The sequence below is a fragment of the Platalea leucorodia genome (assembly GCF_965183815.1).
Source record: "Platalea leucorodia genome assembly, chromosome: Z".
NCBI lineage: Eukaryota > Metazoa > Chordata > Aves > Pelecaniformes > Threskiornithidae > Platalea > Platalea leucorodia.
In genome coordinates, this window is record NC_138858.1 from 18,085,375 (window position 1) to 18,113,307 (window position 27,933).

The following is a 27,933-nucleotide window of genomic DNA, read 5'->3' on the forward strand; positions in this document are numbered from 1 at the left end:
ATTTCCAAGCTAAGTGCAGAGATTGGTCTTCAGGGGAAGATTAACACCATTTTAAGTATGTTTTAACACCTTGTGCTTTATAAAAAAATTAACACTGTCTCAGAGGCAGAGATTGACCCTGCCTAACTCCAGATTCCATTTAGGCTGTTATTTTCTACTGGAAGATAATTTTGTTTCTCTAAGATGCCAGGCATAAGTTCACTCTCCACTTTATGGATTCTTCACAGTTAAATTTATTAAAATTATTTGTAAGTACAATATTATCACACTACTCAGAACTACTCTCCTTTTATTGCATATACATCAAACATACAGAGGCTATTCCATTTTCTGTATACATCTTACTGCTCAGGCAAAACAATAAAACAGTTGAGTGAGCACAGAGTATAAAATCAGAATGTAAAATAAGGCAAGCGTGATAAAAGCATTAGGCTCAGTCTTTCACTAGAAAAATAGGTTTTGCTGTCAAGTTTCCTCTGAAACTTTTAACAAACATATTGCAAAAGAGAAAAATGAACTTAACTATGGTAAACAAATTCCTTCCTTCAAGGCACTATTACATAACTTTTAATGTCAATTTGAAAATAATTCAGGATGTCAATTGATAGAAATATTACCTTAACAGTAAAAAAGAACAAAAATATTTGGTTAAATAAAAGGCTGAATGGAAAAACAAATCAGATTTTTCTTCTATACAGAAATTTAACAATCATTATTTTGGCTAAGATGGAACAAACATTACAAGTTTGAAGTCTTATAAAATTCAACTAGAAAAATTAACTCTTATCAACAGCAAATTTAGACAATTCAAAGAGTTTTAGTAACAAGTTGTAAAGTTTGGAACTTAGGTTATATTTTTCATAAAGAATTGTTTAACACATTATATACGCATGTTCCAGCATAAGAAAGTAACATGACTGCAAAACTATTTAAAACCAGTGGAGAAAAAGTTTTCCAAGCATGTAACTTCCAATCCTCTTATGAAACATATCACTTGGCTTTGTGTTTTCACCAGTGCAAGTACTTCACAATGGCAGATTGTTTTCAGTCACTGTACAGGACTTCCTACAGAAACACTCTGAATGGCACACCTAAAACACTGCTTCTCCTACAGATTTATGCTCTATCTTCCCTGCACACATCTAATTGCAAGTCATCTCAGCTTCTGCTGTCTGTCCCTCAGAAAGCCTATGGAATACCTACAGGTCCTTCCCATGTCCCTACAACCATTCTCAACTGTTTTCTTCCTCATTCCTTGCCCCTTCCTATTTTTGGGGAGCTCCCAGCTAGAACTGCAACTTGATGTGGCTAAGTGTGGTCAGCCTGCATGTGCTGGGTAGCTCAACACTTAGAGGACCACTCAACTGAAAAACTCCTCCTACACTGAAGATGCCAGTCAGTTTCTTTAATTTTAATTGCTCAGCAGTCAGTGTTGAAAAGCTTAGAGTGAATTTAAAGACAGAATATAAAATCTCATTTTCTTTGGCTGAAAAATAGTTAAGAGGCACACGGATGCCAACTTCAGTAGCAACATCAATACTGAAGGGTTCTTCCTCTCTACCTTGCGACTGTGTGCATCAAATGACCTATAGCTAATCACTTAATTATCCTGGCCCACTACTGGGTAATTCTTAAGTCCCCATCCTAAGGAAACAGTAATACAGTTCTATCTGAGCTCACAGTTTGGAACCTGTTCTAAGATTTGTCAAGCTTCACTAGGAATCTGGTCTCACAGCTGCTTGTGTCTACTTCGGACCTATGAAAAGGAGGAATGTGCAGTGACCAGTCTGAAGCAGTAGGAAACAGCCCTTCAGAATTCTTTTGCAGACTTTAATTTTTTCCTCTAAGAAACGGATAAGGCTTTTGTCGGTATAGAAACCAATAACATCATCTCTTGCAAGAAAACAAGGATTTGATCTTGGAAGACAAGATTTGCCAAACAAGTATAATGGTTAGACTCAGCCTACCCATAAGTCAATTATTACAGATTAATGTTTGTTATTAAAACTAATTTTGTGGATCCTTACACTTAGCTCTAAGTGCTGTTTGAAGGAAATATCTTAAGGATTGTTTTGGTTCATTTGGTATCTCTTGGCTTGAATGAGGTAAAAAAAATCATTTCCTAGAATTTTGGTTTTTTAAAGGTTGCCAAATTTTTGTTCTATTGAGGGCTATGTTTGCATAATAAAGCAGATACACAAAGCAACTGCATTAGGAATGTCCTGAACATATAAAACATGTATTTCTCATAAAATATATATTTGTAGATTTCCAGAGCTTCCTATGTGGTATTGGACTAAAAAAGTAGGGTTTATGCCTTAAGTTATGACCATTAATTATGCCGATTATTTAATATTTAATATTATTTATTAGTCCCCTCTGTAGGGGGACATATGTCTAGGCAGACATATGAGGAATAAAACCACTTGCCAAGATGAACAAACTACTTGCCAACTGAAAAATAAACACCAAACCCCTTGCAAACCTGGCAACCAGAATATGCTAGAGGCAGGTCAAGACAAAAAACTACAGTTACAGCAGCCAATTTGACCAAACTCTAATACAGTCCTGATAGGAGCAACACATCATAGATCTAAAATCCATGCTTAATCCAGGTTCTCCAGTTCTTGCCTGCCTTCAGTGCAGCCCTTGTTTGCTAACACCAAAAAAAGTATCTATTCATGTAACTTGCTTATGTGGGCCAAGACTTCATGCCACAATTTCAGTAGGAATGCTCAGTGAATGTAGTAATAAGTTGTTACATTTCTCATTAAAAGGTGGGCTTTTTCCCAGATAGTACCTAGCCTCCTTTTTGTTGCAAAAGATATTAAGTCTGCTTTATTCAGAATCTAATTCTTAGATCTATAAGTAAGCTTACTTTTTACTACTGAATTTAATATGAAAAAATGTATTGTCTACAAAAAATAAAATTATGTTTCAACAATTGCTATACAGAAGTAAATCTTTTTAAACTGCAAACATTTACTTGCTCTAGCAAAAATGCTGTTATATCAATGATAAATTCATATAAAAACCTGTAAATGCATTCTGGTTTTTATAGTGCATAGAAACTCCGAGGCAGAATACAATAAACACAGTAACTTAGCAAGGGAAATCTTTACCACTGTTCAGCCCTTATGGTCAATCACTTAATGCTTAGGTACTTCCCATTGTTTTTTATTTGGACTTTAACTTGTAGTTGTTAAAGCTGCAAAATAAACTATGAAAACCAAAAAAGCATAGATCAGACTGGATTTTGTCTCCCATCTCCAATAAAACAGCCAATGCTAGACTTTGATATTTTGAAGCCCATAAGAACAGTAAAATAGGGAAAAAAAGGGAATTAAATCTATTTTATCTTTTTCTGTATTCCTTTATTTATGTTCAAAGAGAAATTACCAGTTTGAAGAAATTCTATTTAGATGTTTTTTCTTTTTGCTTCCCTCGAGAGTTTGCAAATGCTGCCTGTTTTTCCTTACATTCTTGTAGAGAGAAGAAGTTCTTAAGAAAGGGAAAAGTCTAGTCTTCAGAAAATCGAAGTTATTTTTTCTTTTGGATTAGCAAGCAAAGGCAACCAATGACAATTGACTGTTTTTCCTGTTAGCTGCACATTTTTCAATTGCTGAATGCATAATGTAACTAAATGGTATATTTAAAGTTATGGCAACTAGCTCTTTTAAAGCAATATCCTAAGTTGTAACAGCAGTGTCACAATTTTATGTATAAGAGAACTAGCAGTATTTATGTTGGTTTATCCTATTACCCTGAAGAATTTAGCTGCTCAAGACATTTTCTGTGCTCTGAGAGGAGTTTAAGGAACAAGATTGTATGCAGCAAGAAGTAAAAGTACCAGCTAGACAGGATGTATGATAAGAACCATATAGGTATATTTGTGAAATTTCTGTGTTCTGTATAAATTATAATCGCAAAACTGGATTTGCAGCCCTCAGATCCTATAGTAATTTGTGCACACCTAAGGAATTATTTCAGTTATATTCTGCTATGGTACTGTATCCCCTTTGCTTCTTTCATCTACTCTGAAATACCTGCTGAAATCTCTGATCTGTACAGTATTTAAATGTTTAGCCTATGTAGAATTACAGTATAGTAGCACAGACATATGGCAGGACATCTTCAGATAATTCATATCTTAAGTATTCAGAATGTACCTATATTTCTTTCTCACTTAAATGAAGCTAAGAAAAGTTAGAATGAAGATATTTTACTGTTCAGAGCAAACTGAAAAACTGTTAATGTTTCATTTAAATCATGATAAAGATTTCCCTTTGACCATTTCTTTGGTATAAATGGCTGTGTCACATTTGCTTCATCTGCTAGTAAAAGGCGTTTTCTTTGGTGGAAATACTTTCTTGATCTCGCACGTCCAGCTTTATAACACTTGGATAATAGGCCCATTCTATATTACCTGTTTATTCAGTGAATGCAAGGTTAGTTCCAATTTAAGACAAAAATCAAACAGATCAGTCATAAAACAGGAAGTCTGATCACAAAAACCGCCTTTTAGTAGCAAAATAACAAACAATGTTACACACAGCAAAGGTCTAAATGCAGAATACATTATCAGCTGTATAAAATGAGCAGTTTCACAGCTATTTTAAAAGCAACTCATTTCTCTTAAGTGTAGAGGAGTTTATTTGGAAGCATAGTGGATGTTTAAAATGCATAGCCGCATACATCTTCTGTAGGTTTGTGATGATTTCCCCTTCTGTTGGCTTATATCTCCTGAATTAAAAGAGATTAAACACATTTCCTTGTAACATGAATTCTATTATTTTGCTGCTTAATATTTTCCCATGTTTGTTTGGAAATAAAATTCATTCCAGTTTATATTTTACAATTTTTTTGAATAGTCCAATTTGCATATCCGAATCCTTAGTGATTCACTGAGTGTCATGTGCCAAAAGGACTTTACAAGAATGGGACCTCAGATCCCATATGGGGTAAGTCCTTGGAACCTAAGTCACAGCAATCAACAAGTACAATAATGCGCAGGAAACAGAGGAGATAATATACTCTTGGAAAGTATTTGTTCTTGATTGTTTTCTGATTTTTACCCTGTTTATATGAACTTCACCTAACACTTCTCTTTGTTCTTTAAAACAAAGGGTATGGAAAAAATCTTCCTTCAGGTAGATGGCTTGTGATAAAGAAAAAGAGTACCAGCAGTGACATGAATGCAAAGTAACTCACACCTTTCATCCTGAAATGGGAGATTGGGGTGCCAGATGCAGAGGGGGAAATAACAAGGGGAAATAGCTAGAGTATGTAGGATTGGTCCTCAACTGACAGACCATCCTCTGACAAGCATTTCCAGCTGGCATAAGTAGAAGCAGCCTGTAATTAGACTATAAAAAGGGGACAGAATCAGGGAAGATCATTATACAGCTTCCACAGGGCTACATTCCTCTGCTTCCTTCTGCTACCACTAATCCCTTCAGTCATCATCTATTAAGCTCTGTCTTCTTTCCTAGACTCTATAATCCCTTGTTTCATCTCTCTGGTACTGTCACATTCCCCACTTGCACCCTTCCTCCATGAACTCACTTGACACCCAAAATACAGCCTGAAAGAGCAGGATTTTGGATACATCAGCAATTCTATGCATCTCAACACCTACACTGGCATTCACAGAAATGTTTCATGATCAGGAGCCAAGCAATTAAGCAGCTTAATCTGGGTCCTGTTTTAAGAACTGCATGGGTAAACCGAACTATTAAACCACAATGATGATGACAGCATTAAATTTAAAGGTTTTGGACTCACTTTCTTGCTGACATTACATCATAAATGACTAGATATTGTTTTAACTAAATAATGGTTCTATTACTATACTATTCCCACATAAAAAAAGCGGATTTTTTTTTTTGCCCTTGTATTAGGCTGCTCAAGAGAAGTAAACTCTGGTCTCTGTTTCATCTCTCACTTACCTTTTTAGGAAGTTTTTCTGTGCCTAGCACTACTGTTTTCCAGACCATTGCTTTCTTCTGATTTACTATAAAGAAAGAGAGGTTAAATTCCAAAACTCAACATTTAAGTATAGGATGAGCACAGTCATTTCAGTCCCACAATCCAATCACAGAGCACATCTAAAATGTTTTTGATTTTCCGGTTTTTAGTATGTGAAGTTATAAGAAAAAGAAGATTAAACAAAATTTAAGCAACCAAAATACTGACTCTTGAAGTCTTTCAGCCGAGTAGCAAAGGCTCAACTCAATCCCCCTCAAAAATCCCACAAAGTTCTGGCCAGAAGTTGTAACAATGATAGCATTCCCAGAAATTACTGCTTTCATTCAGTGTATAGAATTTGTGTATGTCCTGGTTTCAGCGGGAATAGAGTTAGTTTTCTTCTCAGTAGCTGGTATAGTGCTGTGTTTTGGATTTAGGATGAGAATAGTGTTGATAACACATTGATGTTTTGGTTCTTGCTGAGCAGAGTTTACATCAGTCAAGGACTTCCCAGCTTCCCGTGCCCTGCCAGGTGCATAAGAAGCTGGGAGGGGGCACAGCCAGGCCAGCTGACCCAGACTGGCCAAAGGGATATCCCATACCATATGACATCATGCTCAGTATATAAGCTGGGGGAAGAAGAAGGAAGGGGGGACATTGGGCCTGATGGCGTTTGTCTGCCCAAGTAACCATTACGCATGATGGAGCCCTGCTTTCCTGGGGATGGCTGAACGCCTGCCTGCCGATGGGAAGGAGTGAATGAATTCGTTGCTTTGCTTGTGCGCGCGGCTTTTGCTGTACCTATTAAACTGTCTTATCTCAGCCCATGAGTCTTCTCACTTTTACCCTTCCAATTCTTTCCCCCATCCCACCAGGAAGGGGTGAGCAAGCAGCTGTGTGATGCTTAGTTGCTGGCTGGGGTTAAACCATGACAGTATATAAAATGAATGCTCAATATACAAGCAATATATAGCTCAACATCCTCAGAACATGCGCTGAAATAGTCATATGCTTGCTTCTTCTGGAGTACCTACAACTAGCTATATCGTGTTGGTCACAATCAAGACTTAAATTAACAATTCTCTTGCTAAAAAAATTCTCTGAATCACTAGCCTCCCACCTAATACATTGTTGGATGTGACAGTTTAATTATAACCTCATCAACCAAGTTCAGCTGTATATTAGTCATCACTTGACATAACAGACCAGAAAAGTTCCTCTGAAGCCATTCTCTCTGGTACACAAATCTATCTTCTAAACAGCCAGTAGCTGAAATAACTTTCAGTTATTAAAATCAGGCAAGAACTACATGGTTTAATACATTTTCCTCATATGTGTTTATCTGAGATAGAACTCCAAAGATCAAGCAACTGATCAAAACCACATCCCACATCTCATCCAGCAGGAAAACATTATTTTTAAACTGTGTTAGAACCCTATTGTAATACAGTTTCAGCATGTTTATAAGAAGCAGGGCTGGGCAACAAGGGCAATTATTCAATTGTCAACCCAAGACATGTCCCCAAACACTCAGCAGTATAATAGCATTCTATAGCCCCAAGACATAGCCCCACTTCATAGTATAACTGAATTACAGCTTTAAAGCTATTTAGGTAAGGGGAAAAGCACTAAAATATACTTTCAGCTAGCACTGGAAAAAGGAATGGGAAAATGAATACAACACAGGGAAACAAAGAAGGTCACTGCAGCAAGAAAGTCAAAAAGGGAAAGACAGCACCAGACAGAGGGACCAAAAAAAAAAAAAAAAGGAGATAAACATAGGAGAGAAGGGACTGAGGGGAAGAAAACTGGAGTTGACTGGATACATCTAAAAAGAGGAACTGCTAGGCTGCATCTTAAAACAAAAGGAAAGTTAACAGGCCAAATGAAGTGACCCAACTGAAAAGGATGGGCAGAGGATGGGCACCCTCAAGCTGCAGAACAGCAACAGAAGTGCCTAAACCTGCTCCTTTGGCTCCAGCAGTGCAGCCATTCCTGTGCCCAGGGAGCCCAAGCCATCAGCACAGTGCAAGACCCCAGAGAGGCTGGAGTTACCACCGAAACAGCCAACACCACCAGCTCCCAACACCCCAGCAACTACAGGCTTACTAGGACAGTCAGGGCTTTGACCACATGCAAGTGAGAGAAATGTATGTTAATATGGACAAAACATACATATGAGAAAAAAAACCTTGAAAGCCTCTTCTGTAAAATTTCCACCTGAAAGTGATTTTCCTCATAGTTATAGCCTTTCAGAATGAGTTTATAATGAGGACAAATGGTATTCTCACAAAAAAGTGAAATATCTTCCAAACACCAAAATTAAGTACCAAGTAGAAAACAGCTTTCTGCACACTCTGGAATTAGGAAGTCTTAACGAAAGGAATAAACTGTACTTTCACATTCATCATTAACCCTTACGAATTGGGTCAACAACAAGATATAGTTTTATACAACAGTGTAATATGGAAAAGAGCACATATTTAACTGTAGTATACAAATTCTTTACTTACAGCTGCTCAATTTGGTCAAATTCTTTTTCGTCTTCTGCATAACAGAAAAAGGATTATATGAGGTGTCAATTTAACAAACAGTAGAGAAGTTCTGTTCAATTTTATTATTTACGCCATGTGTAAGCAAAACAATCTTATTTTTTCATTTTATTAGTTTTCTTAAATTTGTAATTGAAATTATCTTGTTCCTCTATTCAATGGAATTACCTGCAAATTTGTCAAAAACCTTTGATCAAGTTTTATTAATCTGATTTTAATACATACGTTATATATTAGATAATATATACATATAGGTATAAAATATAGAAAGAGAAATGTATGCATATATGTATAATCCATAGACATATGTATACATAGATTTTATATTTCTCTTTCATCTTGCACATTTAGTTTGGCTCACCTATTGGTTGCTGAACCTAAGGCACACACATTAGTGCATTCTGTTGTAATGCTTTTTCCTTCTTACTCAATTTCTTGACAGAAGTTTCTCCCATCAAGACTACTAACAGTTGCTTCCATTCCTAAGCATTCCCCAAGAAAGTATAACCTCTAAATTCCTTTGTCTTGTAAGAAAAAAAAATAAGGACTATATCAAACACTATGAGAAAGTATTGCTTATTGAAAGCACCTTGTACCTGAATTCTAGGCTCATGGAAGAGATTTAATCTAAAATAATGCAATGTTGTAGAAGAAAGTATTTTATCAGAAAAAATACAGTGTGAAAAATCACACTGAACTTCATATATGAAGTGCTATGGGTCATACCCTTCTACCTTTGGCTGCAATTTCAATGTAAAGCTAGAAAAGACAAAAAAAAAAAAAAAGACTTACCTGCACATTTCTCTTTCTTTTTCGAATACATCTCATAAAGGAAAACAATAGTTACCAAAATAACAACTTCAGCCACAATTGCTAGAAAGGGTTTGAGAGGCACCATGAGGGACAGAACTTTAAGCTTCAGCTTTCCTTTACTCTTCCCTAGTTCAAAAGCAGCCTCACACCAATATACACCATCATCTTCCTTGGTGAGCTTCAATATCTTCAGATGGGTTACATTGGCAGATATTCTATTAATTACATACTTGTCTGCCAGCAGAGAGTCATTAATGGCAATCTGAAAATAAAAAATACATTACAGGTCTTATTAATGCAATGAGAAAGTAATCAAATTATTTGTATTATCAACAGATAGTTCAACGGAGAGATATAAAATGAGTTAAGAACAAGTGGCATTTGTGAAGCATGTTTAGCCCACCTCCAAGGGAAGGATTCATCTTAGTTGGCCACCCTGGTTCCCTTTACATTCAATGGAGAAAAATATGCACTTTTAGTGAGCAAGTTGTCTGACCTGTTTTAGTTTAAGATCAGATGAAAGGTACCCTAGACTATTGACTCTCCACTGAAAGGCAGCCTCAGGATCTAACATCCAGGTTTCAACACAGCACAACAGCATACACTTTCAAGGAAGTTGAGCTGGGAATGCTGCTTCACTGGGAAAAATGTCAATAATCTTATAAGTCAATGCTACTCTCCAGCAGTATAGAGGAGACAGATCTATTTACCTCCTCTCAGTTGACAATGCTTCCCCCAGAAAAGGGCTAGAACAAAGTGGCTATGCTTCCAAGGTGTCCTGGTTTCAGCTGGGATAGAGTTAATTTTCGTCTTGGTAGCCGGTATGGGGCTGTGTTTTGGGTTTAGGATGAGAACAATGTCGATGATACACTGATGCTTTGGTTCTTGCTAAGTAGTGCTAAGCTGTCTCTAAATAGGTGCTAAGTAGCGCTCACACTGGTCAAGGACTTTTCAGCTTCCCCTGCTCTGCCGGGGGCACAAGAAGCTGGGAGGGGGCACAGCCAGGGGGAGTGCTGACCCAGACTGGCCCAAGGGCTATTCCATACCATATGACGTCATGCTCAGTATGTAAGCTGGGGGAAGAAGAAGGAAGGGGGGACATTGGGCATGATGGCGTTTGTCCTCCCAAGTAACCGTTATGCATGATGGAGCCCTGCTTTCCTGGGGATGGCTGAACACCTGCCTGCCCATGGGAAGTAGCAAATGAATTCCTTGTTTTGTTTTGTTTGCGTGCACAGTTTTTGCTTTGCCTGTTTAACTATTCTAATTTATTTTACTTCAATTATTAAACTGTTCTTATCTCAACCCACGAGTTTCCTCCCTTTTACCCTTCCGATTCTCTCCCCATCCCACTGGGGGGGGAGTGAGCGAGCGGCTGCGTGGTGCTTAGTTGCTGGCTGGGGTTAAACCACGACACAAGGCTAAAGAGGATCCTGAAAGATGGGTGTGTGAAGGAGGAAAACTGCTGAGCAAGACTTTTCCTCACAGCCTTTAATGCAGGAGCTGAAGCAAGAAGATATTTCAGCTCCTTCAGAATCAAGTGGAACAGCAGTCTACCACAGGATACCCTCCCTCAGGTCCAGTGCCCCAGAGAGGTCATACAGGCTGGGAAGTACAGAAGTACTTGTACCTGGAGGAGGAGGAAGAGAAGGGGCATGCTCCTGTTCTCCCTCAAGCCTCCAGTACTTTACATGTCTTAAAGAGTGTCCTGCTATGGTAAGATTTTTTGGTATCAAGTAGTAAGATTTGAGCAATATAACCATCATTAATGTAGCAGAGACAAGAATCTCAAGACTCATCTTATTTATTTTACTCTTATCTGGGCTGCAAGAGTATGGCAGGGAGTTTTGGAAAAGAATCATCTACAAAACAAAAACTACATCCCTGTAATAATGAATACTTCTAAATATCACAGATATTTTTTTCTATCTGCAGAGATTTACATTAACTTTAATGGAAATGCAATTTGTAGAGCCTACAGTGAGAAGTCATTATACTTTACAAAGTGTCTGTACTTGTTTTTTGCCACATTGTTTTGGTTGGCCAACAGATGGAAACCTTACCTGTTCACTTCCATTGGTCTTATACCAAGTCCAAGCAATGGGAGTATAGCCAAAACTTTTACAAATCATGACAGCTGTATCTCCTTCATAACTGACTATGGGTTTTTCTCTTCCTTCAATTTTCGGTACTATGAACAAGTAGGAAAAAGTTCATCAAGTGAGACCTACAGGTTTTAGTTACAGTATTACAAAAGATAACATATATTTAGATATGTATTTATAGTAGTCCGTTCACTTCCTTTTCCTGTAAATACAGATGATTCTATCATTCATGATGTAATTTAAATGAAGTCATTTCAAGCTGATATTCCATATACAGAATTTGTGCAGAAGTCTACAGGAATCCTGCTCTCACTTGCTGTATGATCTTAAAACTTGCTAATTCATACAGAAAACCAAGTGATAATCAGACTGATTTCTAACCTTGCCCATTTCCTCTTTCCCTTCCTTGACAGCTGTGAGCTACATGTTTCAGCTCTAGTACACTAGAAACAAGCATAGTAATTTTTCTGCAATTTCACTCAATCTGCAAAAACTGATAGAAGTCTATTCCAGCCATAATGCTACCACATAATGGTATCTGGCAAATTGTGCATGCAGAGAACTTTTTTGTAATTAAGACAAAACTGCAGATTGAGGGAGCTTTGTAGTTACAAACATTTTCTAAGCTGAAGTAATGACTTGTGGGTGCATGCCAATGAAGAGCTCCAATCTTGCAAAGGACAGAACATGGCCACAAGAACAGCCACTATAACTGCAGATGCCCTACAGCCTTTGAAGGGCAAAAGCCCAAAAAAAGGCTGCTGAATGTTAAGACATCCCACAGATAGTTAGAGCTGAGCAAATAAATCTTGATAGAGTATGCATTTCCCCTTCCCTCTTCTTTCCCTCTTTATTAGGATGTTTACCAGCATGTTTTTCTCAGATCCATTTAATTTTAAATTTTACTTCAAGTTTCATTGCCCTATCTTGTAAATACAGATCCAGTACATCTTTTAAATGGTATTAGTCACACAAGACTAAACAGGCCAAGAACTTGCTTTCAACAGTTATGATGGAACAATTTGGTATAAACTACGATTGTTCCTGTTCCCTCCCCTCGTTGACTGGCTGAACACAAATTAATTGTCCTGGGAAGTTCACTTCTTATGAGTATTCAAACTTAAAAGTTTCTATTCCAGAAATATATTTGAAACCGATTTGTTAGTAAGAACCCTGCTTACAACCTCAGAATTTGCTGCACCATACATCAATCCAGCCTCATTACTAGTGAGGTCTTCTTACTCCATATGTATCTATTTTCATCATAAAACACTATCCTTCTGAAAAGTAGTGGCAGAGTATCTTCACTGCTGCCAGTAAAAGGCACAACTTTACTAATAACTGCTGCCACTTCCTTTGCAATTTATAGAAGAGAAAAAACAAAAGCAGGTTGGGGAAAAAAAGAACAGAACATGTAAAAACAAATAAAAAACCATTGTAAGCAGCACAACAGGTTTATGTGGTAGTCAAAGATTTAGCCATACTGATCACTAACAAAGCACAGCTATGGGCGTATCAGCAGTACCTTTACCACATTAGCCATGATTAAGGAAATGAATATCTATCATGAGTTGTGGGATCTGGCTCTGTTATGAGTGGTTAATCCTCAAATGCATGCAAGGAAATAATATACTTTGTCCCAGGTATTTTTGCAAGTAGATCACCCAGAATTTGGTGACAAAACACTGCTGCTGCACAGGAAAAAAAAAAAAATGTTGAAGAGATGGACAGATAGGTGATCACACCAGCATTTATACTAGTCAGACTTCCACACTGGTTTAAGACCAGAGTTGTTTCATAGTGCATGTACCTGGACAGCTGCTTAAGGATCCCTCAAAGGGCAAACACAAATTAATCTATTCTATCCTTTAATATAACTTCACATGAATGGTCTCCAAGTTTAATAATTTAAACTTCCTAATAGCATCTCAAAATGTTATGGTTTTCCGCAGATCTGGGTAATAGCACAACTCCTCAAAATCTACAGGATTATGCCCAGCCAGGATGGGAGGGGCAGGGAGGAGAGGCAACACATACAATAATGACTAACTGCCTAGTGGAAAAGCTATTGCAGTTAGTTACAGCAGTGATGACTTTAGCCACTGAGTCTTTATCAACACATTATTCATCTTTCAGTTCAAGATTTGTTCTCTCTGCATTATTGACTGGAAGATTCAAGGACTTCTCTTTCCCATTTCCTTCACTCTTGCATTAATCTTGCAAAGTCTCAAGCCAGTACTTTTTACGGCATCAGAAGTGGCAGCATTCAACCACTGTGAAGCAGTTCTCCCATCTTCTTGTAATAAATCAACCAGTCCTAAGCACTGTTCTAGAAAAGATGACTTCCCTATTGAGTCATTCCTGCTCTTACTGAATAGTTACTGTATACTTTCAAAAGAATAAGCTCTCCTTTGACTGTTTTAATCTAAAAAGACTTGGGTAGCCATTCAACTAAACCTTACCCACATGTTGACAAGAAAAATATATAATCATTTTTAGAGATTAAAAGATCTGAATAAACTAGAATTTTGTCTTTCTTCAGTATTGCAAGCTAGGCTCCCCCAGCTGAAGGTCTGAAAGCAGGTACCAACATTACTGTTCAAGACTTAAACATACATGAGAGAGTTTCCTCAAGTCACAGCCAGATAGCCTGCTGGACAAAGCCAGCTTGCAGCATGAAGTATTACAAAGCCTGTCTGGTTAGTTCAGCTGAGGTTAGAGTAGTTATTTGAAGCATTAGGGTTTTTAGGAGCCTGTGTTCAGGGAGAATCTTCCTTGTTTATCACAGTCTGTGGAGCTTTCACAGATCAAATGCCTGCCTTGCTCTTCACAAAATTTGGATGGTGGGAATAGAGAAGGGACTAGCTCTCATGAGAGATGAATTTGTATTTGTTTCATTTCCACACGTCATCCATCCAATTGGATTTCAGCTACTACTGTCAAGGGTATATATTTGGAGAAAAGAATACAAAACAGAACAAGGGGCACTTAAACTACCCAATGAAGCACACTAACTTCTAATGTAAGAGTTGTTCTTATATTACATGGAATGAAAGACGCACTAAAGCAATAACTTGGTGTTTCAGAAATACAACTGCATTTGTTCAAAAACCTGCCTCCATTCTGCCAATCATTGCTCCTCTTGTAATACAAAAACTCAGGCCAAACTTTCAAGGCATTTACTCTGCTTTTTGAAGAATTTATCTGAGACACTATCCTTTCCTCCCACCCACCCCCCCAAAAGTGATGAGTATTCCCTCTCCAGCCCTACAGCAGGAGTGAAGGGGAAATCAGTTACTCATAAGAAAGAAGTAGGCTTATATGCTCTTCTGGTTGTTAGCAAATTTTACTAAAAAGGCTTTAGTTTTTGCTTCTAAAGTCTTCTTCCCTCCATGCTACAGAAATGCCTTTGATAGTGATTCTCACTTAGCTTGACCATATTAGTCACTGTTTATCAAATTAAGTTGCAATTTCCATCCAGAAACCATATTAATACAGGATTTCAATCGTCAAGTGAAGCAAAATTTAAAATAACTTGCCTTGTAAATGAAACATAGCGCTGATTTCTTCTTCACCTTTCAGAGTACAACTGTAGCTTCCCAGCATACTGTTATCCAAGATCCTCAATCTTCAAAATAAAAAGTTTCACCAGTTTGCTTTTTTGCTTGTATTTTCTTTCATCCTACAACTATCAGTGACTGCTAATTAACATTCTAAAGAAACCATCAGAGATTAGCAGTGGAGCAGACAACATACATTGCTGAAACACTAGGATTCAGGCTTAGCGCTATGTAGAAACAGCATGACATCTTTAAGAAATCAGAAGAGCACAAGCACACCTGGGAACATAAATATCATTTCCACCCTTGCTGCTCACAGAGAACTAAACATGTTTAGGCAGTATGATCTACAGGTTACCAAATCAGACATGGGTTCACCCACCTACATATGCTATGTAGTACTTCAGAAGAGACCATTTAAATGGTTTGTTCTTCCTAAAGCCAGTCAGGCAATGGCTAGCATAGCTCCAACACAGAACAGTTTTGAAGATCTGTCATCTAATGAAGTCCAGCATCTTCTCTGCTGGCAAACTATACATTTCACAGGAACTTTGGAAAAGATTTACATGGTTGTGTTTGTGTATATGGAGTAGAAGAAAAGTGACAGTACATTCTCATTACATTTTCTATCATAGAAATTTTACATAAATATTATTGATGTTAAGAAACCAAAGCAGTACAGAACACATCTGGAGACTACCTGGTTAAAATTAGCCCACTTACAGATTTTAAAGTCCAACAGTAAATTGTACCAATTGAAGAAAATCTTCTACAACATTTCTTGAGTCTCTGCAGAGGTTCGAAAGAGTTAAGAAAACCTTTAAAAAACCCAAAACATCTTTACTGTAAAGCTAATTTCTTCTCTTTTGCTAACTATGAACAAAGAAAACTGGTCATTGATGCCTTTCAGACTTTAGCGAAGCGGCACTGAGAAAAAGAGAACGTGGAAAAAGAAATGGAGGTATTTTAACAGTCTAAGAGTGAGATTACTACTTCACATACTGAACAGAATTACTGCACCTCAAAGAACTGTGTCCTTATTCTATATTCCTGTCTTGAAGAAACCTTGTTTTTCCAGCACTAGAGGAAAAACAGGAGCTCTTCCTCCAGGCTTGAGGTAACTGCAACGTTTTTCCTCTCCTGCAGCTTTAATATGTTGATTATAGGCATATATTAATCACCACATTTGGCTCTTTTCTAATATACATGTGACTAGTATTGGGCAGTGTATATGCATGTGATAACTCCTTAGAACCTCCAAGTCAAACTGTAAAGAATGCTACCTACTGGATGCTCCAGCTGCTTTCAGTTTGGTTGATGTATCTGATTGTTTTATTTCCCTTCTTCCAAGTCACTTGAAGACTTTTCAAATGAGAATATTTACTGTCCAATCTGCACGAAAGTTCAATTCCAATTGCACGGTCCAAAGTGATATTTTTTTCTATGGCATTACCAGAAATACCTAGAGGAAGTTTAAAAAATTGTGTATGAAAAACATTTCTTCATTCTGGGCAAAAAAGAGATTCAAAGTTTTTGCTTTACATGCGCTGGATTACAGGTGCATACAGTGTGCTGCTGTTATACTTTCCAGGGTAAAAAAACCCTGCAAAATCAGACAATCAGTGTTTGACAGTAATTTTCTTAAGCCATAACTGAGTTATGATACACATCCATTACAAAAGTGACACAGTCACTCCATTCTGTAGGTAATCTTCCTAGAGGGCTCTAATATAGAAGTACAGATTTCACTGAAAGCAAGATAGACTCATGCTTCTACGTAATTTAACCCAAATCAAAATATGTTAAGTACTTTGCTCTCACCAAGGGGAACAATGTCTGCTCTCAGTCTAAACTTCCCTTCTGACTTCACATTTGGTATTACAAAAGCAGAATTTATTGGATTAAAAAGTATTAGTAGATATATAAAAAGTTATATTAATAATATCAAAAAGAGTTAGACTTGTAAATATCTATAACCATCCAGACTTTAGCCAGTTGCAGATTTTTACAATACTGTGAGATTAAAGGTACTGGTCTGTTGATAGTGAACTTGTTGATAAAATCCACAACCCTAACATTCTTGGATCTGGCATTTCATGCTACAGCTACTCAACTTGAAACTGAATCATCTTCAAACCTATTTATGGCTGCCTTTGCCTTCTAGTGGCAAGCCAGTAGAATTACAAAGTGAAGATATTCCAATACAGTAGAAAAATCCAATGCTTTTTTGCTTTTACAAGCTTCATGAGCATAAAATGAGCATATCCAAAAAGTAGGTTTCAACAGCAGATATCTTCTCCAATCCATACAAACAGCCTTCTATAAAAAAACACCTCTGACTTTGTACCTGTCAGCACTGACATTTTACTTCATAATTGGCCTTTTCTTCCACACTTTCTAGATAGAAGTGTGGTTAGTCCATCCGAATACTCCATGAAAATTTATTCCAAGCTTCACTTCAATCCTAGACCTACCCTGTAGTACCTGATGGTCAAAAAAGTGCAGTTGTATTTCACAGCTCAAATTCTTTTCAAGAGAACACAAGATTTTAAGGTACAGCTCACTGACTTAGTAATACAAATCACACCTAAGAAGCAGCAAAGTCTGGCTGAAGTGGAAGCACCAGATACTCCCATAAAATATTTGAACTTTCCTGGGTCTGGCAGAGACATTTACAGCCTGCAGAACAGCATGCCCAGAACTCCAAGTCCCAGCCAAAATATTACAGATCTGTTGAACTGGAGTTAAACTTAGAGGTGCAACACCTTGGTCTTCCATACCAGAGGAAAGTCAGTTACTGTAACTCATTTAATAGAGCCATTACACTCAATAAATGAGCCAAGCATAACTCACCTTGTTGAGGTTTTTTATGATCAAAGGAAGTTTGCAAATGGAATTGATTTCACAGTAGCAAAAGTTTTACAGTCAGATCAGTTACACTGGCTAAAAACAGAATCCATACCTTTTGAGAGTATTTTAAAAATAAATCCACACTTCAAATGAATGGAACATGAAAACCCTATGCTGTTGAAGATTAACCACTAGCCAGACTGGTATCTGGGGCATCTCTGTACCAAAAGGACACGTACCAGAACAAGAAACAGACACTACCTTAAGTTTTCTGCTAGAAGAAAATACAGCATAAATACTGTGCAATTATGTCCTTGAAGTATCATACCAGTACTCTGCAAAGCAGTTCTAACTGACCTCTTCCTATTGAGAGAGATTTCAGTTAGAACAGTTTTTCCAGTTGCTCAAGAAATTAGTTATAAATTCTTACTTGGCAACTGGGAATTTCACATCTACTTTAGAAAGAAGCCTATCTTGCCTTTTCTTCATGCTTTAACTCCTGTAATGCTGCAAAACTGACTAACACCTGCTGGTTAACAAGTACCCTAGCTTACGTGGTCTCTCCAAGTGGATTCACTAGTGCAAAGAAATTGTCACTTGAATTGATTTGGGGGAACAGAGTTATGACGTTTTGGTTTTTTTACTTGTGGTTTTAACAAAAGCAAGAATCCCCTTCACTGCAAAATAGTTATTAGAATACAAAACTGAGTAGTGTTAACAAATTTTTTCATCTTTTCTGTTACTGAGATCATCACTTGCTCACTATAAGCATCTTAACTTTATCAAGAAGTTGCCATCCTAGATACTTCTACAACTCATACAAAAGCTTGTGTGTAATCATAGGCTTCAATATAACGTAACTGGAAGAGAAAATAACACACTCACCAGGTAGGAGTACCTCATACTCCACAAAAGTGACATTAGACACATTCTGTTTGGCTCCCTGCTTGAACTCTTGTGTGGGAAGATCTGGACCTAACAAGGTTGTGGGGGAAGCAAAGTGATATGTTACAATCCTATAAAGGTAATCATACAGCAAAGCATCAATCTGGTACTGCAATTCTTTCTTATAGTAATCTTGGCGGGGGGAAAAAGGACCTTGCCAAATGTTGACTACTGTGGAGATCCTTTCATATACCCTGTGTGTTAACAGCCAGAAACTTAAAAGTAGCAGTGTTGTGTGGCCACTGCTATAGTAATTATGCCATTTTAGAAGATGGTATGTAGCTTTAATATAATGTTGTAATTGTGAACACCAATATTCTAAAGAGGTCCTAACTATTTCACAGCCTGATTCAAAGAGTCACCTATACGTGCAGCTTTTCCTAAAGTTTACAGGTGGGTCCTAGAACTGTATAGGGCTACATCAGAGTTTAGAAAAGTAACAAGCTTTAGAAAAATAAAAAAGAAAAAACAGAAGGACAGAACACTGCAGTTCCCAAAGCCACGACAATTTAACAACACAGCCAAAAAGCCCAGAGGTAGGCTAGGCTAGATGCAGCTCTAATGAGTGCAAGGGGCAAGAACACCCTGTGCTCCACTGGAACATGGGCAGAGTCCCTCACTGCTCCACAAAACTCCTGTTATACTGCAGGGGACTTCTTTCCCCACACAAAGAATATCAATATTGACCATCATCTGCCTGACTAAAACATGCTCCTTTCCTTCTGTGAGGGAAAACTACATTTAAAAGGTTTAATATGGCCAGCAAAATTCTTTTTCTGTAGGGCTACCTATAGTGTACTATTCAGAGACTACCATTATGAAGCTCTACAAAACTTGATACAGCTATCAGCAGGCAACTGTAAGCATAAACAGTCTGTTCCCACCATTGTACTTGTTCTCATGCTCTGTGCATTTCAAGGACAGTGCAAGAACGCAAATTAATAAGCTACAGCTTTTCCAACAGATGTAGCCCAGCTAAGGAAGCATCACCCTTCCACATCTATGCACATAATTGTTTCATTAGTATTGTATTATCTGCATACAAGTTCCTAGTAAACTGAAGCATGCTGTGGGAGAAGACATTAGAAATTATGCTTAAAGGAAAGGCCAATTCAATATAGTTATAGCAATTTTCATTTTTTTCAGTTTCCACAGTCACTTCCTATACAGCTTTAAACATCAAACTGTTTGCCTTGATAATTATCAACCAATATAAATTCTCCATAACCACTTGATTAAAAAACAAAGTAGAACCTTAGGGTAACCAAAATTTAACAATTTAAGTGGAAGACAACATGTGATTGCTTTTACCAGGTGTAGATATATTATGACCAAGTGTCAAGTGATGTGAAGTGCTCCCTTGAGTTTGCCAGTTGACAGTTCGTGTAGTTGTCATGGGCTCTGAAAGGGGAAAAAACAAACCTGTTACAAAAAAATTAATTTTCTTTCAATTTAGTGACAAAACAAAATAAAGATACCCCTTCCCCATGGTAGATAAAATACACTAGATGTTTTAAGCCACGTTTTACATGCTTGCAAAGTAATTTTATTGTCAGTTATTTTATAATGCATTTCAGGAATACATAAACAGTAATTACTGATTGAATCTGCCCAATCATACAGCATTCATACAGCATTATAGGAGAAAGTTATTCTAGTTTTTGTAGAAGGAAAGGGGCTTCATTATCTCTCCTGTCCATGGATTGACAAGGTTCCCACTCACAGTTGGGAAAACAGAGAAAATTAGGCTACCGCTTCAGTCTTCTACTGAGAGAAGCACTGGGTGGCAGAGTTGATCACTGTGCAGTAGAAATAATACCTCTGAAAGCCTAGATCTTCTCAGAATGACTCTTTCTCTTTTCCTGCATAAAATACTGAACTTTGAGGTAAAGTTCTTAAACACATGCCTCAGCTACAGTTGAGAGAATCGGCTGTGCTGAAGGAGGTCCCTGCTAGTGGTTTGCATCTAAAGGTCTCCCAGCAAGCATAAGCAGAGGTACCACATGCCTTCCAGCTTGCTGGCCCATTCTGTAATGCAGTGTTTTTCTTTATCAACATGTCAGCTCACAACTCAAGGAATGCTATGCCACAGGCAATCAGCTTTTTGCCTGGCTTGTTCCATCTGCACTTTTATACCTTCCCTCATGCTCCAGCCAGCTTAAGTAACAATAAGCCTGTACATTAAGGTGGATGATGCGGAAGAACAGACCTTCAGGCTAGTTCATTTGGTGGTTGTTGACAGTAGACTGTTGTCAATCTCAACTACTAGTCCAAAATGGCTTTTTAAGCAAAAAAATTATGAAGCTGACTCCTAGCACTAGACAGTAAGTTGTGTTACTCTAGAAAAGAGCACAAGCAAGCCTCAATATCTGCCTGATGAAGAAACAAACTAGTCCAAGTGTTTACCCCTGAAATAACATGTGAAAGCTGAAAATCTTCTGGGGAATCTTCCTCTCTGCACGTGCACTTAAACACCTTGACCACATTCCAAGGCTGCCATGGATCACCTGAGTTTGTGCCAGTCTAAGTACATGCATCACCTGGTTTGTTACTGAAATTCCTCATGATAATAGATTCAAAGCATCAGTGCCAGTTCATATTGCAGTTGTTATCTACCCAGAAAAAAGTAGACAACCTTTAAAATGTCTTGCACACTAACAGGATCCTCATACTGACTTTCTTCCTCAATTCACATGTCAAATAAAATAGTCAGGTGAGATCATATCATACAAAATACTTTGTGTATTTTAGCTCATACATATATGTGTTTATGCACACATTGAATCTATTAGCTATTGCACTCCTAGTTCTCACACACATTGTGCTAAAAATCTCTGAAGATGAACACCAGGTAAATAGCATTATCATCTCCAATGACAAAACTGCAGATGGAATAACTTGTCAGAACTTGCTTGGGTTCATGTTTAAATATAATTTAGCCCATGTTTGATTTGCATTAATCACCATCAGCTTTGGTAAACTGCTGAATTTCTGCTGCTCTGATCTCTATGAAGAAAGGAGATGTGGGAATCAATAATCATCAGTTTCTTCTCCTGCCTGGAACTTATTCTTTGCTCCCTATCAAAACCACAATTAAGGTCCAGAATATGGTGAATAAAGTGTGAGGACAAAAGAAGGTTTTGACACATCCATAATTAGAAAACAGACAGATGAAGCTAGCAGGCACAGTGATGCAAGGGCATTATTGTACCTCTCACTAATGCAAGAGCATGAAGAGCAGTCCTCACATGAAAAATTATCAGGTGTAAGTGCTAGAACAGAACCTCCCACAATGGTTCTAGTTCGGGAATTGTCCCATTTCCAGGGTCATTGCCTGCTTTCATGGCATATATGCATAAGGGCAATAGATCATGCAACTGGCAGTTGGATAGCTTTTTCCCCAGTCCTTGAAATGCCTACAATACTTAAGCGCTTGCAGTGGCTTTAAAAGGCCGAGATATATTTACTTCTGTTTCTTCTGACAAATCACTCTTTTATTTCAAAAGACTTATTTAGTATGAAAATGTAAACTCCACATGGTAACTTAGGATCACTAGGAAAAGTTATTATAGCTTTAGGTATACCAAAATAAAAGAATTACCAGGAGATGACTCATTAAGTCCAGGTTGCATCTTAGTCAAAGAGTTTGCCTGAGACTGACTGGCATCTTGTGTTGTCATAGTGGGATCTAAAAAGAAAAAAGGGTTTAAAGAAACTTTATTCTCTCTCAGTTGAGCTGAGTTAGAAGTATCTAGTTCATGAAAAGAATTCAAACAGAACCTCCCCACCTCAGCCTACTACCTCCGTTTTTTCCCAGGTTCTGAGCATATACAGCCAAAATGTGCAAGAATTACTTTTCATTAGTTCTTTAGCTTACTTTAGGCAAGAAAAGATTAAAGAGGCAGTATTTATTTGACCTCTAATTTCTGTATATAGATGTTTTCCTGTAGTTGGCCTATAGTCAGGCAAAGCCATTCTTCAGAATATTGCAGCAGACAAATAAACTTTATAACCTGTACTCAAATCCTGTCTTGTTTGTGGGCTTAGACCACCACAGCTTATGATACTGACACTAGTTGATTATTTTTAAACACAGATTAGCAGATTCACTAATAGAATAAGAACCTCATTACAACCTTACATGTCTACCCTCTTTAGAGATGCAGGGAACGACCACCTTTCCTTTTATTATCACCTTGGTGAGCAAAACACAAGGCATCTGTGTCAAACAGACTTCACGCAGTAATACTAATGACTATTTCCATTTTCTTTAACACCATGGTAAATATGATTCTGCTCCTATAATATAGTTTTTGTAAGAGCCAGGTGAGACTCTAGGGTTTTGCTTTATGTTCTTGATTGGAGGAAGGACAGCAAGGGAAGAAGCAGAAGACTTGCTTAGTTTGAGTATATTGCTGTATCACTCTTCCATTAAGAATTCAAGGTCCCTAGATGTTTTATAAAAATTGGAGATGCTGGCTCCTTCCTTTCTGTTCCCATATTTGGGTGGCAGAACCAGTTAGCATAAAAAACCCCACTATCTTCACACACTTAGGTATTGCAGGAGATATTCTACTGCTGTAGCAGCAGGATGCACTCTTCCTCAGGCCCAGAGCAATCTCATATTAGTAGCTTTTAAGTGATTTGGCCAGTAGTTACACAGGAAAAGGGCACATGTTTTGCAGGTGTAATTAAAGTCTGAGAGGGGTTCTGTTAGACATCCAAGACAGCAGCAAGCATAGATGAAAAGTGAAAAGCTACATCATAATTTAAGTGTGTCAAACTTGTTGAGAACTGCGTGTCTTCAGCAGAAGGTAAAGTCAGCACCCCGTCAGCTCCTACAAGTAAACAATAATACCAACACTCCTACTGCATTTCAGCACTATAGGCATAGATAACCTACAGACTCTCCCACTGGCACCTCCAGCACACAGTTACTCCAGACTACTACAGAGTCATGCCCGGCTTGCATCATCTGCTTTCTCAATCTGCCCATCATCCTTCAACCAGTTTGGATCAAGAGTGAAACAAGGCAGTCAAAGGATAGGATTAAAAAAATTAAGCATTAGCCATTCTTAACAACAGCCTCTTCATTTTTCATACCAGTCCACTGGTCCCGCAGCCAAGTCTTGCCTCCCAGCCCTTCACCCAAGCAAAGAACTCAAGAAATCTGCTCTGTCTACCTGCTGGCTTATGACCCAGACAGCAAGAAGACTGAGTCTTCCTCTCTGCTTGTCAGAGGTGCTGAGAGCAGGGAGAGCTATTATGCTTCTGATATTCATTGTAAGGTTGAAGAAAGGTCCATGAATTTTTATATCTGCAGCATCTTGAGGCATTCTAAGGATGTAATGGATCACCTGACTGTGTCAGCTTAGTAGATGCATCACCTGCACAGTAATTAAAATCCCCAAAGATGATAAATTTAGAAGGTGCCAGTGCCAAGCTGTACAGCAGCTCCGTTATCTCTCTGCAAGGAAGCCAGATAACCTGCAACATGGTTTGCATACTAATAGCGTTCTCATCTTGGCTTTCTTCCTTGATCCACATACCAAGTGAAAGCAGTCAAGTAGTGTTATTTCTAGTCACCACTGCTTCTTCATCTTGGCTCTTATATGTCCATATGTCAAACTACATAGCACAGAGACAACATTGCACCACTCCTGTGCTCTCATATACATCTGCTGAATACCATGAGAGATCAAGATGACCCAGCACTGCATGATTAGTGCCATCAAGCCAGGCAGTGATGTAAGCAAGTCAAGTGGAATAACTTCTCAAACTATTGAGTCATGGCTGCATGCCTTAGCCTATAATTGATTTCCATTAGATTTAATCAATAGTGTGGTAGCTTGCTGAGCTCTTGTCGCCCTGATCTTTATGTAGAAAGGAGTAGATGAGAGCATGAGGTCATTAATTTATTTTTCTAGCTTACCTCTGCTCCCTACTGCAGCCAATATTTGAGGGATAAAGTGTGGATGTACCATTACTTGTTATCACCACAGCAATTTCAGGCTTTAAAATCTATTAACACTTTTTCAGCCAGAAAAGTGGCTGAATAGGAAAACATTGAGATACAATTTGGTGTAACATCATTAATTTAATGTTTAATTTAATGTCAATTAATTTAATATTGATTTTATCCTCTGTGCAAGCACACAAGCAATCAGTAGCATCCAAAAGCAGCCACCAGGACCTCCTAGGGCCCCTAGAAAAGGGAAAAGCTACAGGCTGAGCTCTCCTGAGGCACCAGAGGATCCACATGAATGACTTCCAAATGCCCTCATAGAAGCCCTTCCCTCAGGGCAAAAAATCCAACCTGGAAGCAAAATCTGTAAGTGAGGTGTATCCTCTGCTCATATAACTCCTTAGTATTTTTCAGGTAGAAGTTGGGTGACGAGGTGTGGTGCCTTTGCTTTTCCTGACAGAATCTGGCAGCACCTGCTGCAACTAAACTAGGCAGCCACACTAGTAACCAAATGATGCAGCAAACTCTGAAGAACAATGTTGTGACTCTTAGTTAGAAATTATCCTCCACTCAATACAGAATAAAAGTGATGGTTTAAGTTTTTCAAAACAATTAACTAAACAGTTACAAGACTAAAAGACAAAAGTAACAGAATAATAAGAATATGCTTGAGCCTATCCTCAAGCTACTTACCTCAAAATAAAAATCTAAGAGGCCTCTTGTGGTATTTGCCTGACCAGCTGCAGAAGGCTATGCGACCTGCCTTTGTGCAACTCAGTTCTTGTGCAGCTAGTACTCCACCCTCCTGCTTTTACTGCAAGCATTTATTTTCATGGAAGAAACCTGCTGAACACCCACGTCTCCAGAACACACACTGTTTCTGGACTTCACTAGAAGACAGTTTTAGTTCTCCTCCCTCCAACAGAACATGAACTTCCCTTTGCTGCACCTGTGCTTGACTAGGTTTTTGTACATTTGGTTAATAAAAAATGGAAGAGTAAAATACTCTTCCTCACATTTAAATGATCATGGAAATCACAGCATGAAGCCTCCCTACCTAGTTCACACAAATATGAAAGCATTTAATAGAAGTCTGAAAAACAACAGTCTCACTTTATACAGATAAAGGGTACTATAAGCAGGTGGCTCATTTCTGATGTCTGCTCAAAACCAGACATGATATCCACTACTTTAGGAAGATGGCAGATTTGTGGAAATTTTATAAACACAAAAAGGGTTTTGTTGGATTTTTTTTCAGAAGAGGATATGATTTTACTGATGGCTTTACATAAACTTAGAATTGCTTCAACCACAGGTACAGTTTTCAGCAGTAATAGTCATCAAAAATAAATACCGTGTGACTAACTTGCCATAATATGACTCACGTTCCTACAAATATCAGGCCATTTACAGTCATAAAACTTTTTGGTCAACGAAATAAATTGTTAGAAAGGACTTCAAATTTTGTATGTGTACATAAAGCATCTTTAAAATAAGTATGTGTATTTAAGAACTACAAAGCAGATTTTCCTCTGTGTGCATACGTAAATATATGTATTTTAAACAAGCTTTGAGGACTGCAAAACACATCTGGCCTTTCACATTACGCAAAACTACTACAAATTTTACAGAAGTTATCACACAGGGAGTAGTATTGCTCCTCTCAGTATTAGGAAGACCAACAGAGGCACGAACAAACATGTAATTACTTACACATCACACACTGAAAATGCAGCTAAACCATTGATTAAAGCCACAGCGACAATGTTCACATACATGTACTGGCACAACTTTTGGCCTTGGCAAGACATGCTCCAAACAATTACATGTTGTGCAGCAAACATCATCAATCTGATATTTCCTTCCGCTACCATTCTGTACTACACTGCAATGCTTCAAAACCGGGGATTAACAACAGAAATCCACTAGTTTTAGAAATAAGCTCCTATTTCCTTAGGAGTGGCTGGCCTGCTCCTGCACTGCTGAAAAACACTAGAGGAAGAACAGGGCCCCGAAGGCTCAAATCCCTCTTTCTTCATGGATTTTAAATGTTACATTTAAAAATGCAATATAAAATCCTCCAAGGAACGTTCCTCAAAACCTGCTAGGCATACCGATATTTTAGTATTTTAACTTGTCAATTTGGGCTTTTTCAGGACTTAATGCTTTACTTGACAAGAATAGGGGGCAGCAGTAAAACACGGTGCCTCGACCTCCAAGTTCTGCACCTGCGAACCAATAAATCCTCCTGCTTGTGACGCAGAAAGCGGGAGATGGCGTTATCCCGCGGGGCTGAGCGCCAGCGGCTGCGGCTCAGCATCACAGCCGCCGTACCTGCCGCCCGCCAGCGCGCCCGGGCGGGGAGGCAGCGCGGAGGGCCACGCTGCCCTTCCTCGCGGGACGGCGGAGGAGGGATCCCTGCTTTCCAGCAGGCCTACGAGAAACACAAACCCTTTCTGGAGGCTGAAGAGGAAAGAGCACCGGGGAGCAGGGGCGGCAGCTGCCCCCGCAGCCGCTGCCGGGGAGGAGGCAGCGCTGGGGAGTTCGGACCCCGGGGAGGGTCGGGGCCGCCGAGGCAGAGAAACGCCTCAGTCGTTTAAACAGGCAGGGCCGAGAGACAGCCGCCTTGCCGGGCCACCGCCTCGTCCCCCTGGAGAGCCAGGGGGATGCTTCAGGGCAGGCAGGACCTTCGCTCAGCCGCAGCTCCCAGGCGCTGCCCCCGACCCCCTCACCCCAGCCCACCCCGACGCTGAGGGCGGACGGGGCGGCTGCGGCGTGACAGCCGCCCAGCCCGGCGAGAGGAGGGAGCACTTACCTGCGGGGCTGCCGCCCGAGAGGCTGAGGCAGAGCAGCAGCAGCAGCAGCCGCGGCAGGCGCTTCCCGGAGCAGGCGGCAGGCATGGTGCCCCGGCCGCCGCCGCACTCCCACTGCCGCTCCCGCCGGCGGCGCGCAGGCAGCTGGCTCGGCTCGGCCCCGCACCGCCCGCGGGCCGCGGAAGCCTCAGGCGGGCCGGAGCGGCTCTGCGAGAGAGGCGGCTGCCGCAGCAGGGATCAAAACCAAAAGGAAGCAGCCCCAAATCCGCCAACAGGGCAACCGCCAGGCAACGGCCGGTAGAAGCAGGCCGGGCAGCCGTTGCAGACACCACCGTTCCCCCTCACGGGGAGGACTTGTCACCG

The 27,933-nt window shown here is 39.1% G+C and overlaps 1 protein-coding gene across 2 annotated transcripts; it reads right to left on the reverse strand.

Annotated features, from left to right (window-relative positions):
- Positions 1-270: 270 nt before the first annotated feature.
- Positions 271-27,933, reverse strand: EMB (embigin). 2 transcript variants are annotated; one of them, XM_082337372.1, is made up of 11 exons: positions 27,573-27,933; positions 22,394-22,480; positions 20,104-20,193; positions 18,733-18,822; positions 16,285-16,459; positions 14,977-15,065; positions 11,396-11,523; positions 9,312-9,594; positions 8,481-8,514; positions 5,949-6,013; positions 271-4,743 (listed from the first exon to the last, which is right to left on the reverse strand). In XM_082337372.1, exons 1-10 carry the CDS (start codon positions 27,655-27,657, stop codon positions 5,953-5,955), a joined length of 1,122 nt encoding a protein of 373 aa, XP_082193498.1. In that variant the 5' UTR covers positions 27,658-27,933; the 3' UTR covers positions 271-4,743; positions 5,949-5,952. The 2 variants fall into 2 exon arrangements, with proteins under 2 accessions (XP_082193498.1, XP_082193499.1); XM_082337373.1 differs by lacking the exon at positions 22,394-22,480.